The 18622-nt window shown below is 39.3% G+C and overlaps 1 protein-coding gene across 2 annotated transcripts in view; it reads left to right on the top strand.

Annotated features, from left to right (window-relative positions):
* Positions 1 to 18622, top strand: part of LAMA2 (laminin subunit alpha 2) — a 622013-nt gene that overhangs the window by 587963 nt on the left and 15428 nt on the right. For both annotated transcript variants that reach the window (XM_078054754.1, XM_078054753.1), the window contains 3 exons: positions 10922 to 11034; positions 11371 to 11560; positions 13532 to 13687. In XM_078054754.1, coding sequence (XP_077910880.1) covers positions 10922 to 11034; positions 11371 to 11560; positions 13532 to 13687 — 459 coding nt within the window. The remainder of the gene's footprint in view (positions 1 to 10921; positions 11035 to 11370; positions 11561 to 13531; positions 13688 to 18622) is intronic.

Below are 18622 nucleotides of genomic sequence, written 5' to 3'. Positions count from 1 at the left end.
AGGGTCTCACAGGACCAGCCAAGAGGGTCCTTGGCTTCTCGCGGGATGGAAATCAAACATGAGCCCACAGGAAGTGAGAGCAGAGTTTACTGGAGATAGAGAGAGAGCAGATATATTCGGAGGATCTGGGAGACTCAAAAAGGAAAGGAGTATGAGTCTCGTCTTTGTTCGGGCCTGGGGGGGAGGTTATTGAGAATTGTGGTCCAGTGTACATGTCCTGTCCTCTCAGGCATCTAGGAACTGGTTAGAACAAACACGAGGGCCCAGGTATTTTTCGTTAGAGCCGGGGGCCTTGGCATCAGGATGTCTAGGCTGGTGATCTGGAATACACATATGATAGCTTTGTCTGGTCATTCTCACCTGGTCCTTCCTTAAATGTTATCTATTCTAAAGAAATCATTAACTCTTTGTCCCTTCCAAGGAGGACATACACTGTTTGCTTTCTGAGGTGTGTGCAAAGTGGGGTGGGGGCACAGGTCCTAGCAAGAAGAGAGGAGCAAAGGAGCAAAAAAGAGCAAAAAGCAAATTTTTATGGAGTCCTTCAGTTTCCCTATCTCAATTACGTGTGTGTGTGTGAGAGAGAGAGAAAGAGAGAGAGACACACACACACAAAGAGACACACAGAATATTTCATTGTATGGGAGGTAATCATATCACTGATTAGAGCATGGGTTCCTGAGTAACAGTCTGGGTTGCAGTGCCTACACTCCACTCTACCATGTATATGAATTTGGGAAAGCTATTTTGCCAGTCTATTCCTCAATTTCCTCATCTGTGCAATATTAATGACACATGAGTCTAAGAGTTAACGTGAGGACTTGAAAAAATAATGTTTGTTAAATGCCTAGTATATACTAAACATTTAATAAATGGCGTAATTACCATATAGTGATGATCCTAGTGACTGCTTCTGTGTGCTTACTAAGTGCCAACCACTGCCTAAACAATTTCCATTCAGCATTATATGTGACTTTCATAATGGCTCTGTGAACGATATGTCACCCCATCTTTGGTTGAGTTGTTAAGAATTATCTAGCCTCAGTCGCCCGCCTACCGACACAGCCAGTAAATGGCAGGATAGGAATTTTAATCCAGTAAGTCTGACTCTACAGTCTGGCTCCTTATCACTGCAACACTCTGTCTTTACAATTTATTCTACTTTTTCCTCATTGTGGCCCATTTAGAGTGCTTTTAGTTTTTCACTATTAGAAACTATATTCTGATGAGTGCTTCTCTATGCCAAACTTTCTCTTTGTTTATTTTCTTAAAATAGATTCTTAGATGGATAATTATAAGATTAAATGATGACTATACCTAAGGTTCTCAAAACATATATCTGAATTACTTTTTCCAAAGGTTCCATCAATTTACATTCTCACCACCAATATATCCAAGAGGGTGGATCTCACTATACTCTGACAGCACACGCATCATATTTATCATGCTTGCCAATTGATGGGCGGAACAGGCTGTCTTGAGCACAGATTTTGAAAACTCTTGAACATTTCATTTTTTTCCTTAGTTTCCATGATGGAACTAGTTGTTCTGTAGAGCAGTCTGCTCCTTGTCACTAGAAATATTTTGAGCTTATGTCTTCTCTAGCATTCCTTCCAGGATTTGAAAATAGCTAAATCCTTACACTTGTGGTGAGCATAGCATAACATATAGACTTATCGAATCAACTATGTTGTACACCTGAAACTAATGTGACATTGTATGTCAGTGATACTTCAATTAAAAAAGAAAAAGAAAAAAATAGCAAAGTCTTTCCCCCCAGGGTAAATAGTCAATAATCTCAAGCATTCTTCATGTGACCTAATTTCTTTTTAAAAATTTTTTTTAATTTATTTTATTTTTATTTTCTTATTGAAGTATAATTGACCTACATTATATTAGTTTCAGGTGTACAGTGTAATAATTCGGTATTCATATATTGCAAAATGATCACCACAACAAGTCTAGTTAACATTCATCAAAGTACATAGTTACAGAATTTTTAAAAATCAGAACTTTTTTTTTATGTTAATCACCATACATTACATCATTAGTTTTTGATGTAGTGTTCCATGATTCATTGTTTGCGTATAACACCCAGTGCTCCATGCAGTACGTGCCCTCTTTAATACCCATCACCAGGCTAACCCATCCCCCACCCCCCTCCCCTCTAGAACCCTCAGTTTGTTTCTCAGAGTCCATAGTCTCTCATGGTTCGTCTCCCCCTCTGATTCCCCTCCTTCATTTTTCCCTTCCTACTATCTTCTTCTTTTTTTAACATATAATGTATTATTTGTTTCAGAGGTACAGGTCTGTGATTCAACAGTCTTACACAATTCACAGCACTCACCATAGCACATACCCTCCCCAATGTCTATCACCCAGCCACCCCATCCCTCCCACCCCCCACCACTCCAGCAACCCTCAGTTTGTTTCCTAAGATTAAGAATTCCTCATATCAGTGAGATCATCCAATACATGTCTTTCTCTGATTGACTTATTTCACTCAGCATAATACCCTCCAGTTCCGTCCACATCGGTGCAAATGGCAAGATTTCATTCCTTTTGATGGCTGCATAATATTCCATTGTGTGTGTGTGTGTGTGTGTGTGTGTGTGTGTGTGTGTGTGTGTGTATACCACATCTTCTTTATCCATTCATCTGTCAGTGGACATCTTGGTTCTTTCCGTAGTTTGGCTATTGTGGACATTGCTGCTATAAACATTGGGGTGCACGTACCCCTTTGGATCACTACTTTTGTATCTTTGGGGTAAATACCCAGTAGTGCAATTGCTGGGTCATACGGTAGCTCTATTTTCAACTTTTTGAGGAAACTCCATACTGTTTTTTTTTTTTAAGATTTATTATTATTATTATTATGTTATGTTAATCACCATACATTACATCATTAGTTTTTGATGTAGTGTTCCATGATTCATTGTTTGCGCATAACACCCAGTGCTCCATGCAGAACAAGCCCTCTTTAATACCCATCACCAGGCTAACCGGTCCTCCCACTTTGAGAGAAAGAGAGTGTGCGTGCGCGCGAGGGAGAGAGAGTGCAAGAGAGCGAGCATGAGCAGGGGGAGTAGCAGAGGGAGAGGGAAAAGCAGACTCCCTGCTGAGCAGGGAGCCCAATGTGCGACTCTGTTGGAGGACCCTGGGATCCTGACCTGAGCTGAAGGCAGATGCTTAACCAACTGAGCCACCCAGGCACCCAATATTTTATTTTATTTTTTTAAAGATTTTATTTATTTGAGAAAGAGACAGAGAGAGCACGGGGGGCGGGGGGTAGGGGCAGAGGGAGAGGGAGAAGCAGACTCCCTGCTGAGCAGGGAGCCCAACATGGGGCTTGATCCCAGGACTCTGAGATCATGACCTGAGTTGAAGGCAGATGCTTAACTGACTGAACCACCCAGGCACCCCCTCATGTGACCTAATTTCTAATTCCCATATTTCCACTGATCAATATTCTTAAGTTTGAAATATCCCTTTCAAAATGTGGCACCTAGAAAAGACCGTATTACTCAAAGTGCCCAGTTCAGGGGACAGCAGTACCTCTCATTCCTTTGGTTTGTCCTCATATTTTACACCTGAGAATACTTTAATGTTTTAAACAGATCTCGCTATTAGCTCATCATCAGGTCCCCTATTCAGTCAACCACAATCTTGGGCGCCTTTGTATGACTTGAACTTCTCTTGCATCAGGTGTCTCAGCCAGCCCATCTTGACTTGGTACAGTTAACTGGTGGAGAAGCTTGCTGGTCCGCAGTGATTGCTTTTCTTTTATAAGTGCCCACACAAACTGTGTTTTATAGGGAGTCTCAAGCATTTCCCTCCATGGTTTCTCGAGATCACATTTTTTCCCTTTTTCTGAAAATAAAGATACTTTCCCATCTGGGACTGGAGATTTTAACTCATTTAAGTTTTCTTGTAACCTTCTGTTCTAATTCCAATTTCCATTTTCTCTCAGCAGTGTATGTTTTAACTTTTCCAAAACAGAGCATCCCACTTAGACAAGACAAAAGCAAAAGAGAAGTTGAGTGGCAGTCCCGTGGGCTGGTGTACAAAGACTCACAGAACATCAGAGCTAGAAGAGACCTTAAAGGTTCTGACTCTTAATTTACACATTGGAAAACAAAGCCCTAGAACGTACCTCATGGCCTGTGATCACACACATTATTGATAGTTGGCACTAAAACCCCGATATCTAAATTCCAACAGCTATCTCCCCTTCTCTTGTACTTTATAATTATTTACGCTATGTGGTCATAATTACATTTCTTAGAATTTCCATCCCTATTGAGTTATATTTTTACAGTTTCAGATCATGGAACTATACATATCTTTTAATTTGATTTCTTTCTCTTATTTTCATTCTTTGTGTGGAGAGAAGTGTCTGTTTTTTAAAGGTGACTAAAAGTTAGAGGTTTGACAATTTATAACATAATCTGTTAAGAGCCTACTAAATGCAAAAATGAATACGATATCATCATTGCTAGCAAGGGAGAGACAGAGATCTGAGAAATCAGACATTAATATAAATGACAGTGAGCGAGTATGGGTGGAGGTCAGTTGGGATAAGTGTGGAGTGTGGGCTACAAACACAAACTGCTAGTTTTCAAGATTGAAAATTGGAAACATGGCAGGGTCCCATTAAACGCCATCCAAACAAAATGATTAGTGGTTTCTGGAAGTGTAAAAACAGGTCTATAAAATGCAAATTTTAATATGTCATCACACTGTTGTACATAAAATCTTTCAATTGAAACAATACAAAATGATGATGACATGTTGTAAGTATGGAAAAAACAGGATATAAAACCATACATACTGCATAATCACATCTACATCAACAGATAGAAAAACGCATTAAAAAACCCCTTGCAAAAAATATATCAGATGCTAACAGCAGATGGATTATGGACTAGAGATGATTTTCATCATCTAAAAGAAAATTCTTACATGTGTTTTATTTTCGTAACTTTTTTAAAAAGAGAAATCAAAAGCGGTGGCTTTCAACCTTTATTCCTCTGCAACATCCCACTAGATAGCTGATTTCCCCTCTGGGGAAGTGCGACGTGGTGAATGGCCCCCCTCACGCCCTCCACGTTGGGGGCCACTAAGGAAGCATACTGGCCTTTACTCCAGTGGTCTGGAAACTGGGCCTGCCCACCTGCCCTGCCATAGCCCACCTACTTTTACTCAGTGGACTCTGTCGGGTTACTTGTCCTCTCTAAATGTAAGACTGACCCATTGAAAAATAAGGAGGATACTATCTACCTGCAAGGATTATCGTGAGGCAATAAATGATACACTGTATACAAAGCACTCAGCACATTGCCTGGCTCACAGTAACGCCTCATTCTTCTGTGGGAATAGTTAGCTTTTCACATTTTTAGGGGGAGAGCAAATGCCAGGAGAAAAGGGGGTGAGTATTCCACGTTTCAACAATTACAGACTCCAGGGGCGCCTGGGTGGCTCAGTCATTAAGCGTCTGCCTTCGGCTCAGGTCATGATCCCAGGGTCCTGGGATCGAGCCCCGCATCGGGCTCCCTGCTCAGCGGGAAGCCTGCTTCTCCTTCTCCCACTCCCCCTGCTTGTGTTCCCTCTCTCTCTGTGTCTCTGTCAAATAAATAAAATCTTTAAAAAAAAAAAAAAAAAATTAGACTCCAGTAGGATATGGCTATTGTAGCTCCAGTCTCACATCATTTTCCATTCTCACCATCTTCTTCCCTTTTTCTAATCAGAATTTAGATTGTAAGAATGTAGTTAAGAACTAAGACAAGTTAATTCCTGACGTAGGAACTATCCTCTCTTTGTTCTAGCAGAGTGGACAGAAACGATCCCCTATTCTCGGTCCCCTTCTTCTTCTCCTTTACACCATCACACCCCTCCCTGCCAACATCTTACACCATGAGGATGGCATTCACTAGACCCCAGCGCAGTTTCAGGGTATCCTGAGAAAGCCCTGCCCCACGAAATGGACTATGTCAGTCCCATCATTAATATAGGCCAAAACGCCATTGATCAGAGGGCATCGTATGTATATTATCTCATTTGCTGGTGTGGTAGCCCATCTTCCCTTTATGCTTTTCTCTTATTCTTTGGCCCATTTAGAGCTGGATTAAATATTTCTACATATTGTATTTGTGGAGATTTCTCAGGGAGGGTGGTTGGGTGGGGTTAGAGAGGACTGTAGACTTCTACAAACACCATCTGCAGGTATATAGGGTGTTTATACCAAGTCTTTATAACCAGCATGGCCTGTGCGGATTTGTATACAATGAACTGGTTGTATTTTTTTTACTTGAAGCTCGTTGGAAAGTTGAATTTTGAACCTTGAAATCTGAAATGTGAACACTAAGAACAGTGATATAAATAGCCATGAACAGTCCCTGTGTTGTTAAGGGCTTTGGAGAGTTGGGGGAAAGAAGCGGGCAGAGAAGGAAAGAATAGACCAAAAGAAAGCTATTTCTCTAGCAACTTTAATACTACAACTTTAAAAGCTAAGCACAGTCCATGCCAAAGGATGAATCAGTTGGACACTGATATGTATTTAAAGGGAAAACACACATTTTCCATACCACAAGAAATCTCCATTCAGGCGTTAGTGTGTAAATATTACTACAAATGCCCAATATTTACCAAAAGAGCTCCTGTGCAGGGTGGTAACATAATTCACTTTCTCGATAAACAGCTTGAGTAGGGATTTTATATTTCAGAACATTAAAGTCAGTGCTGTAAAAAGTATCTTCCACTTAGTATTCATCCATTAAAAAAGAGCATCACAAAGAAACCTCCAAATTCTCAGATGTGATTTTAGCCCACATTTTTTAGAGGGATTACTGACTCATGAAAGAAGAAAATGATGCAGTTTTTATGATCATTCATCACTCGGTGCTTTCAAGAACAAAGATGCCAGTTTTGATAAATGCAATTTAAATCTCTGTTATGCACCAATCTGAATTCAAGGAACGCTTGCCTACCAATCACATGCTACTCTGAAGCCAATAACTCATGTCCAAGTGTCAGCCAACAAACAGCAGTTGGAAATGACCACTGCTTTAGTCTGACCGGAGATGGAGTAACTGTGAGGCGAAAAAGTTTTCACTGTTACTAATCTGTGGCATGATCCATTTGCCTAAGCTCGGCTTTAGGAAGCGTGGCTTCCTTCACAGTCCTCTCCAGCTATGCCACTGCTCTGATCAGCACGTGCATCGCCACATTCAGACCTCCCCCTTTCCACCTCCCCCCCCAATCCTGTCTGCCCACAGCTTGTCACCTGTCAAACAGAGACAAGCAAGCACACCGTGTCCTCCAGATCCCATTTTTCCCCCTTATGCACTAGCAGTACTTCAAAGAGTCCCCACAAGGTGGCAGGATTGTAACATGTTGAGATTGATGAGCCTGTGGGTTTTTTGTTGGTTTTTTTGTGTGTTTTTTTTTTTATTGTTGTTTTAATACATTTCAAAGATAAGTGTTTCCAAAATAATACAGGTAAAGTATCACATACATAAAGATGATGCCTTCCCTCCAGCTCACATTAGCTTGGTGGAGGAATTTGTCTTGCAACCATCATTCTTTTTCAAAGCTTCCTTAGAGGGGCACCTAGGTGACTCAGTTGGTTAAGAATCAGGCTCTTGATTTTGGTTCAGTTTGTGAACTCCGGGTGGTGAGAGGGAGCCACCTGCTTCCCCTGCCAGGCTCTGTGCTCAGCACAGAGTCTGCTTGTCCCTCTCCCTCCCCCTGCTTGCACTTTCTCTCAAATAAATAAAATCTTTTAAAAAATTTTTTAAAAAAAACCTTCCTTGGAATTACCTCATTAGAAGACCCTTTTTCTTACCCATTTGATTTCTCTAGGAAGCATAAGATCATCTTATTCATGTGCAAACCACGGGGTACTTTCTGCTCCATCTCACAGATTCCCTTTAAGATATTAGAGGGAGAAAAAAAGACAATGCTTGAGCAGTGGGAGGAGCAGGGGGCCTCTGAGGGGCTCTAGGGAGAGGGGGGAATCACTGGGGTCTGTGCCCTCCTGCATGCGTCCCAAGTTCAGCCTGGTTTCAGACTCACCCAGGGGAAAGTGAGGCAGCGCAGACGAGATCCAGTCCCACTTGCCTTTAGCCAAATGAGAGGAGAGGGCTACACGTTCACCAAAAACATTATGGGAAAATCGTCTTCCCATTTATTTTTTTTAAAGATTTTATTTATTTATTTGACAGAGAGAGAAACAGCGAGAGAGGGAACACAAGCAGCGGGAGTGGGAGAGGGAGAAGCAGGCTTCCCGCTGAGCAGGGAGCCCGATGTGGGGCTCGATCCCAGGACCCTGGGATCATGACCTGAGCCAAAGGCAGACGCTTAACGACTGAGCCACCCAGGAGCCCCTGTCTTCCCATTTAAATCCAAAACTACATATATATAAAAATTCTCCTCTACTAGCATTTCTCGGTCCTCTTCCAACTGCCAATTTTATAAAGGAAGGTGGTAGACGTTTTATTCAAGAAATATTCATAATATCCATCCTGTTGCAAATTGATGATATAAAAGATCAATCTGGGTGTCCTTAACATACAATGAACTTAGCATATGGCTTTTAGACTTTGAGGTTACCTAGTAGGGTGACCTGTTTGTTATCACTCTCTTCTACAACATTGGCCAGTATGAGGACACTGTTTTATTAGCCACCATTTCTACCTGCTCCTCAAGATCCACCTGTTATAAAAGTGAAGCAGGAACTGGTCTTCTTCCTCAATTTCCAGTGGATGTGTCATGTAATGCTTCTTAGAAGAACCCTCACGAAGTCCCTGTCCTTTTCTGGTCAAAGGTTTTCCTAAAATAACGTAAGCAGGGTCTTCTGCATCTAGAAGATCTGACAGTATGTGATAGAAAACTGCTAATCAGCTCAGGGCCAGTGCTGGAAATCTCTGTCCAGTCCACCAGCAAGCAAGCTTCCCATGGCGTTTGGGCCTCAGTGCCCAAAATATATAAAGACAAAAGTTCTCCATGACCTACAGCTACTACCAATAAAATACCTAATCTTTATAATCACCACTTGGATCATTTAAAAAATTATATTAGAAAAGTTATTTTATATTAATATTTGTATGTAGTAACGAGACGAGTGACTGCAATGATTAACAATAACAACCTGCTGGTGGTTTTCTTTTTGGCCACACATCATGGTTCCCTAATTCCTCAGTATCCACTGACTTTTCTGATCTCCCAGTTTTCAGAGCTGATGGGTTAGAGATGTTTTAGCCAAATTTTGCCCCTGATGGACTCACAGCAGGGAGGATTCTCTTAGAGATTTCAGAGGAGGACTGCAGGCTACTAATGTTTGTAGCAGTGGGCCTCTGTACAGGAAATAGGGTGAGAGGTTGATAAATGATCCCAAGTCTATTAATAGCGTCATGGCTGGCTGAGACATTAAGCTACCAAAGCCTTTCCATTTGGGCTCTTTTTACAGGCAGTGTAATAAGAAAGGGGCCACATGTTGATTCCAAGAGAGGCCATTCAGCTGTGCGAATAAATAGCATTTTCCTGCTCTACCCACTGGGTTTTTACATATATGTATGAATTTCTGCCACAGTTTGCTCTTTGTAATTGACCATCTCCTGGGAAGCAAGAAGGGAAATACTTCCACGAAGACCAATTTTACAGCATTTCAAACACTTAAAGCCTTTTACCTGCTGTAGCCGCGTGCTCCGTTTGACTAAGCTCAAGAGAAAAGAGAACAAGGCTTTTCCTCATCAAGTAAGAATGTCCTGTGCGCTGATGATTCATCTCATCTTCTATCTGAGAAGAACATTCTGCCATCAAAAGCTTGCCTTGGGCTGTTTGAGAACCTCTGCTGAGTCAGCGCTCACTGGGGCAGTGGCCCATCCAAAGCTATTAAGTGCAGATCTTAAAAACAGATGTGTTGTTTGAGAGTGTGCAGGTTATTTATTTTCTCGCGTACTGCGTGTTCTCAAAGACTCCCGAAGCAGCCTGTACTTCAAGCTCTTTTGTGAAAAGAGAGAACAGAGAAAGGAATTATGACTTCAGTAATTTGAGGAGCCTTGATTATCTACTGAGCTAAGGGTTATGCTGGCCAAACACAGTCCACCCAACCAGGACTGGCTATATCATTTGCAGGGTCCAGAGCAAAATGAAAATGCAGGGCCCCTTTTACAAAAAAAAAAAGTATTAAGAAACTCAAGATGGTGACAGCAGAGCATTAAACCAAGTAAGCCAGCCCTGCGCCGAGCTCTCCCTCCTAAGAACCCCAGGAGGTGGATCTTTGAACAGTGACAGTTGAAATGGTATATGGTGGGTTACATTAAAAATGTACTGGGTTGCCTAGCAACTGGCTCAGGGCCTGAATGGCCTGACTTGCAAGTTTAGATACACCATCTTGAAAGTCTAAATTCATGGAAGCCTTCTAGTAGACGGATAATTTTCAAGAAGAAGTAATGTAGTGGGAGACAGAAATGGGGAGGGCAAGAAGGAACACATTTTTTCTACTCTTATAACTTGGTGGCTAGCTTGTCATTTTCCCCATCCCATCTTCGAAGACTATAACTCTTCATAAGTAAGTAAACATGAAAAGGAAACTCCAGTTTTCTCAGAAACATCAACAGTTTTTTTTTTCTTAGAGGGTAATGAAAACATGAATTGATCAATAAATATTTTTGAGCATATTGATTTGGCAATTCAAGGGTGCACTATAAGAAAACGGATTCCCACTCACTGAACATTTCATAGGAAGTGCCTACTATGTGGTAGAGTACGGAGATAAGTAAGAGACCATTTTTCTTCTTAAGGAGCTTCAATAAGATTACACAAGAACATTAAGCGAAAATAAAAGAAATAACTAGATAACAGGATTAAATTTTTAAAGAGCAGAGTCCATAATCTCCTCTTTCTCTCCTGGGTAATTTTGCAGGGTCCTTGTGCAGCAGAATCAGAACCAGCTCTTTTATTAGGGAGCAAGCAGTTTGGGCTTTCAAGAAATAGCCACATTGCAATTGCTTTTGATGACACCAAAGTTAAAAACCGGTATGTATTATTCTGAGATATTGGAAAAGAACTGATAAATGGAAGAACTAAGTATTTGCACTTATTCAAGTTTTAATCAACTACACTTATTTAATGCAGTAAGCCTTTTAATTCACGGAGTACAATAGAGAATCGAATTCTAATGGCCTGAGCCTGCGGAGCTCAGTTTTGGAAATCAGCAGGAAAAGTGGATTTGGAATCACCTGGAAAGTCCTCATCTCAGAGAACGTTTTACTGTCCTTTATGACAATTCACCTACGGGATCAGAGGCAACTTAATCTCAGAATAAGAATGCTTTTGTTTTTCGGTTTTATTTTGCATGCTTTCTTTCCGCAGCCTCACAATTGAGTTTGAAGTGCGAACGGAAGCTGAATCGGGCCTGCTTTTTTACATGGCTCGGATCAATCATGCGGATTTTGCTACCGTTCAGCTGAGAAATGGATTGCCCTATTTCAGTTATGACTTGGGAAGCGGTGACACCCACACCATGATCCCCACCAAAATCAACGACGGTCAGTGGCACAAGGTAATAATAGTCCATGGGAGGTTGGCAGTGTCCCCTGAGGGGGATGCCGGGTGGCAGCCACAGGCCTTCCCCGGGTGCAGATACAATGTTGCCAGTGCAGATCCTGACCCTGCTGCTACTGGAATGTGGCTGAGGCTAAAAATAAAGCCAGCGCCACAGACAACAGTTGCCCAGCCTGGGGAAATGTAATCGGACCCGGGTGGGTTTATGTTCGAGCACTCACATGCTGCATCGCGGTACCACAAGATGCCATTATTACCATACCGCTGTGGTTCCCAAACATCTGTCCACAAACCAGGGCCAGGTAGTTGAAGACATGCTACTCTCAGTGAGAAATGTGGGACGATGGAGCATGTTCATCTTAAATTAGCTCTATGTCTTCAATGTAAAGGAGTAATATTTATCCTGAGATTATATGTCCTTCCTTTTAAAAGGTGCTAAAATGGCCTCTCTTTTATGAAGTAATATTTGACGAACTTAAAAGCTGGGAAACTAAAATGGGCCCTAACACTTGCCCTCCCCTCCCCCATCACACCCCATACTGGTCTGTGAAAACCAAGAGTCTGAGAATCTGCTAGATCATGTTTAAAGGGCTCTAGGGCCACATTTCCAGCGATAGCCATTTGGAACAACTTTTAAAACATTGGCCTTACCCCCAGAAACTGGTACTATTATGGGCACAGAAGGATCATCTGCCACCTTACTGTCCTCTTTGGCATGACTGCAAATAGATAATATACTGCCTGATTAAAATGAAAACTCAGAATTTGTTTCTGCACCTGTGATCGCCTATTCAGTAAAGCTTCCCTCGGTCGACCAATAAAATGTTTAATTTTGAGAGTGTGATATTATTAGGTGGTGGATTTTATATATTAACATACTGTGACTTGGCATATCCTATAGAAAGTCAGAGAACCTGAAAAAATACAATACAAATGCAAAGTCAATCAATTTGTTATCTTGGAAATAAGAAATGGAATCTTCCTATTTGCCTGGGAGCTTATGAGTAGCAAATACAGATCTTCATGAAGGAGCTCTCATTAAGGCTTATTCTCCTCTCTGGCTAATAGAATAAACATGACAGTTGAAAAACTGACATATTGTTGGTCCACAATGCGTCTGGGATTAAGAAAGAAAGTTTAAATACTATAAGCAGCCAACTTAAGGAGGGATTTATTTTTGAAGATTTTTTTTTTAAACAATTGCTTCCCAAACCAGAATAGATAAGTGTAAAATGAGGTCTTAATTATTCTAATCCTGATGTAGATTCATTTTAAACCATCATTGTACTCCAACATTAGACTGGGCCACCCGTTCCTTTTCCTAAACTCAGACCGAAGTTTTTTATGCCCAAGCCAGTCTTGACAACCCCTGATTTCGCCCTGCCCCCAAAGAGAATTCACCCCACTGCTATAATTTCAGCATCAGGGAGCTGTCCGTCTTCCTCCCTCCCTTTGTACCAATCACGGCTGCCGTGGAAACGGCTGTGCAGCCTTGATGAGCAGCCCTTCCTTCCATTCCGCGTGAGAAGTGCCTATTAGGCAGAGGGATGTAGCAGATCTGAAATTGTGCAGGGGAGACCAGGCTTAGCTCAAACAAATGCATGTTTAAAACCGGACATGAATTTTGCAGCCCACTTAATTCAGGACCGAGCTCTCAATTGGCAAGGCTCCTGACAACATGCATGCCTCCTGATACATAGGCTCCCTTGGCAACCTATAGCAAAGTCTTTAATCTAAAACTCACCCAGGATGATTTTGTACCCTTTTGGAGATGGTAGTCATGGAAAAGACAGAGTGTGGGATATTCTGTAAAAACTGGTTAATTTCACTTATGGATTTCACACATATTAGGCACTTAGTAAATTCTTTCATTTTTCCTGACGAATATCCAGGAAGTTCCTACATCTTACACTCTGCGTATTTGAAATTTATCCATGATTGGCTTTAATGAGTCTTCTTCTTTTTATAGATTAAGATTATGCGAATTAAGCAAGAAGGAATTATTTATGTAGATGATGCCTCCAACAGAACCATCAGTCCCAAGAAAGCGGATATCCTGGATGTTGTGGGAATGCTGTATGTTGGCGGGCTACCCATCAACTACACTACCCGAAGAATTGGTCCAGTAAGGGTCTAATTTATTTATTTGTGTGTGTGTGGCTTAAATAACTGCCTGAGTCATGTATATATGTTGAATTATTAGGTCATATCGGCCCCAGACGACTTAGAGATGAGTAGGAAATTGTCTTTTCTGAGAAGTGACAGGTTTTCTAGATAGATTTGACTAGGAGAGGTAATATCACCAAACAGAGTGTTGACCCTGGAGCCAGACTCCCTAGGTTTGAATACCTACTAACTAGCTGTGTGGTCTGGGGCAAGTTACTTAATCTTCCTTTGACAAAGTTCTCTCTTTTGTAAAGTAGGATAATAGTACCAAACAAACAAGGTTACTGTAAAGATTAAATGAGGTAATATATTGAAAGTGCTTGGAAGAGTACTAAGCATATAGAAAGTACTGGAAAACAAGGAAGATAATGTTGATGGTATTGTTTCAGAACTAGAGATTTCACAAATATTGAGAGATGCGGTATTTAAACTACATTTGTCCAATACTGTACTACAGTATTTAGAGTACAGTACAGGATTCAAAATTTAAAGTCCTCACAATTTTATAAACCAGTGTTCACAAAATAATGTTTTGTCAGACCATGTGTCTGGGTTTCCTTTGGAAAGCATGATTTTAAGAAATACAGGGGATCAATGTTCTTAGAGAACATATTAGAAAGAAATGTATTACATTTCTATACTCAGAACATGTGATAATGCAGAGCCGTTCTTCATCAAAGACATCTGTTCATCATAGTTGTAATTCTCAGCATTTGGCTCCCCTTGTGGGTGATCAGTAGTATGCTCCTTTCATAGCTATTGGATATGCTACCCAGGCCTATCAAAATGAGAGTCTCTGGAGAGTGGCAAGAGTGATTAACATGTGTCCCTAAAATCAGATGAAATATAGTGGAGCAGAGTATGATTGAATTATATCCATGGTCCCTAAACTCTAAATGCTTCATGCAAACTTTCAAGTTCAAAGTGTATGTGCATTTTCTTAGGAAAGAGTTCACTGCTTTCATTAGATTTTCATTAAGGAAGAAGCACTAAGCCAAACTTAATGATCTTTTCAAATAGAATTTGAAATTAGATTATGACAAAATGTATATATATAGTAAGGTTACTAAACTATTAATCGAAACATAAGGGGCTAATTAAAAATTTGTTTAATTGTATAATTGACACACAACGTTACATTAGTTTCAGGTATACATGTAATTTGACAAATGTATACATTATGCTATGACCACTACAAGTAAAGCACCATCCGTCACCACACAATGCTATTGCAATATCATTGACTATTCCCTATGCTGTACCTTTTATTCCCATGACTTATTCATTCCATACCTGGAAGTCTATACTTCCCACTCTTCTTCACCCATTTTGCCCATACCCCCGCCATCACCCCTCTGGCAACCATCAATTTGTTCTCTGTAATTATGGGTCTGTTTCTGCTTTTTGTTTGTTCATTCATTCGTTTGGTTTTTTTTTTTTTTTTTTTTTTTAGATTTTACATATAAGTGAAATCATATAGTATTTGTCTTTTCTACCTTATTTCATTTACATAATACCCTCTAGGTCCATCCATGTTGTCACAAATGGCAAGATTTCATTCTTTTTTACAGCTCAGTAATATTCCATTGTATATAAATACCATCTTCTTTATCCATTCATCTATAATAGATACTTAGTTTGCTCCCCTGTCTTGGCAGTTGTTAATAATTCTGCAATAAACATAGGGGAACATATATCTTTTCAAATTAATGTTTTCATTTTCTTTGGGTAAATACCCAGTAGTGGAATTACTGGATCATATGGTAGTTCTATTTTTAATTTTTTTGAGGAACCTCCATACTGTTTTCCACAGTGGCTGCATCAACTTACATTCCTGCCAATAGTGTACAAGGGTTCCCTTTTCTCCACATCCTTGCAGAAACTTGTTATTACTTGTCTTTTTGATTCTAGCCTCTCTGAGAGTGTAAGAAGATATCTCATTGTGGTTTTGATTTATATTTCCCTAAGGATTAATGATGTTCAACATCTTTTCATGTGTGTGCTTGCCATCTGTGTGTCTTCTTTGGAAGAATATCTATTCATATCCTCTGCTCATTTTTAATTGGGTTATTTTTGGTATTGAGTTGTATAAATTGTTGATACATTTTGGATATAAACCCCTTATTGGATATGTCATTTACAAATATCTTCTATTCGGTAGGTTGCCTTGTCATTTTCTTGATGATTTCCTTTGCTGTGCAAAAGCTTTTTATTTCGGTGTAGTCCCAATAGTTTATTTTTGCTTTTGTTTCTCTTGCTTAAGGAGACATATCTAGAAAAATATTGCAATGGCTGATGTCAGAGAAATTTCTGCCTGTGCTTTCTTCTAGCAGTTATATGATTTCAGGTCTCACATTGAGGTCTTTAATCCATTTTGATTTTATTCATGTATATGGTGTTAAGAAAGTAGTCCAGTTTCATTCTTCTACATGTCGCTGTCCAGCTTTCCCAGCACGCTTTGTTAAGAGTCGGTCTTTTCCCCATTGTATATTTTTACCTTGTTTGTTGTAGATTAAATGACCATATAAGTGTGGTATTATTTCTGGGATCTCTATCCTTTTCCATTGCACTACATGTCTATTTTTGTGCCAGTATCATACTGTTTTGATTACTAAAGCTTTGTAGTTTCCTTGAAATCTAGAATTGCGGTACCTCCAGCTTTGTTCTTCCTTCTTAAGAATGCTTTCGCTATTTGGAGTCTTTTGTGGTTCCATACAGTAAATTTTAGTATTATTTGTCGTACTTTTGTGAAAAATGCTCTTGGTATTTTGACAGGGATTGCATTGAATCTGTAGACTGCTTTAACAATATTTATTTAACAGTATTAATTTTTCAATCCATGAGCATGGAATATCGTTCCATTTGTGTCATCTTCACCATTTCTTTCATCAATGCATTACAGATTTTAGAGTACAGGTCTTTTACCTCCTCAGTTAAGTTTATGCCTCGGTATTTTATTCTTTTTGGTGTAATTATAAATGGAGTAGTTTTCTAAATTCTCTTTCTGCTACTTTTTTATTAGTATATAAAAATGCAATCAATCTCTAGGTATTAATTTTGTGTCCTGTAATTTTACTGAATTCATTTCTTCTAATAATTTTTTGGTGGAGTCTTTAAGGTTTTTCTATGTATGGTATGTGATTTGCAAGCAGTTACAGTTTAACAGTTTAACTCTTTCCTTACTAGTTTGGACACCTTTTATTTCTTGTCTGATTGCTTGTGGCTAGGATTTTCAGTACTATGTTGAATAAAAGTGTCAAGAGTGGACTTCCTGGTCTTGTTCCTGATCTTAGAGAAAAGCTCAGTTTTTCACCATTGTGTATGATGTTAGCTCTGGGTTTTTCATATATGGCCTTTATTATGTTGAGGTATGTTCCCTCTAAATCCACCTTGTTAAGAGTTTTTATTAACAAATGTTGAATTTTATCAAATGTTTTTTCTGCATCTATTGAGAAGATTATATGATTTTTATTCTCCATTGTGTTAAATGCAGTGTATGCTGATTTTTGAATGTTGAGCCATTCTTGCATCCCCAGAATAAGTCCTACTTGATTGTATTTTTAATATATTGTGGAATGTAGTTTGTTAACATTTTTATTGAGGATTTCTTGCTTTTATGTTCATCAGAGATACTGGCCTGAAGTTCTCCTTTTTTGTGTGGTATCTTTGTCTGGTTTAGGTATCAAGGTAATGCTAGCCTCATAGAATGTTTTTGAAAACTTTCCTTCCTCTTCTACTTTTTAGAATAGTTTGAGGAGAATAGGTATTAACTCTTCTTTAAATGTCTGGTAGAATTCACCTGTGAAGCCACCTGGTCTAAGACTTTGTTGGTAGTTTTTGATTACACATTCAATTTTGTTACTAGCAATTGGTCTCTCCAAATTGTCTATTTCTTCTTAATTCAGTTTTGGAAGATGGTATATTTCTAGGAATTTATCCATTTTCCTAGATTGCCCAATTTGTTGGCATATAATTTTTCATAGAACTCTCTTATAATCCTTTGTATTTCTGTGGTATCAGTTGTTCTCTTTCATTTCTGATTTTATTTGAGTCCTTTTTTCTTCGTGATGAGTCCAGCTAAAAGTTTGTCAGTTTTGTTTATCTTTTCAAAGAACCAGCTCTTGGTTTCATTGATCTTTTCTATTGTTTTTGTCTCTTTCATTTATTTCTGCTCAGATCTTTATTATTTCCATTCTTCTGTTCACATTTGTTCTTATTTGTCCTTTTTCTAGTTACTTTATATGTAAGTTAGGTCATTTACTTGAGATTTTTGTTTCTTGAGGTAGACCTATAAATTGGTATAAATTTCCCTCTTAGAACTGATTTCGCTGTGTCCATTGTATTTTCATTTTCATTTTTAATTTCTTCAGTGATCCATTGGTTGTTTAGTAGCATGCTGTTTTGTGTCCACATATTTGTATTTTTGTAGTTTTTTTTCTTGTGATTGCTTTCCAGTTTAAACCATGTGGCCAGGAAAGATGCAGATGATGTCAGCCTTCTTCAGTCATATTTTGTGGCCTAACATGTGATCTATCCTGGAGAATATTTCATTTGCACTTAAAAAGAATGTGTATTCTGTTGTTTTGAGATGGAATGTTCTGTATATATTTGTTATTTCCCTGTTGATTTTCACCCTGGATGATGTATTTTTTGATGTAAGTAGGGTATTAAAGTCTCCTACTATTATTGTATTGCTGTCAATTTCTCCTTTTATGTCTGTTAATATCTGCTTTTTGTATTTAGGTGCTGTGATGTTGGGTGCATAGATATTTACAATTGTTATATCTTTTTGCTGGGTTGATCCCTTATCATTGTGTAATGCCCTTCTTTGTCTCCTGTTAGTCTTTGTTTTAAAATCTATTTTGTCTAATATAGATACTGCTGCCCTGGCTTT

Source organism: Halichoerus grypus, chromosome 9 (genome assembly GCF_964656455.1).
Source record: "Halichoerus grypus chromosome 9, mHalGry1.hap1.1, whole genome shotgun sequence".
Lineage (NCBI taxonomy): Eukaryota > Metazoa > Chordata > Mammalia > Carnivora > Phocidae > Halichoerus > Halichoerus grypus.
Note: the sequence above shows the minus strand (reverse complement) of the source record. Positions and strands in the feature narration are given on the sequence as shown.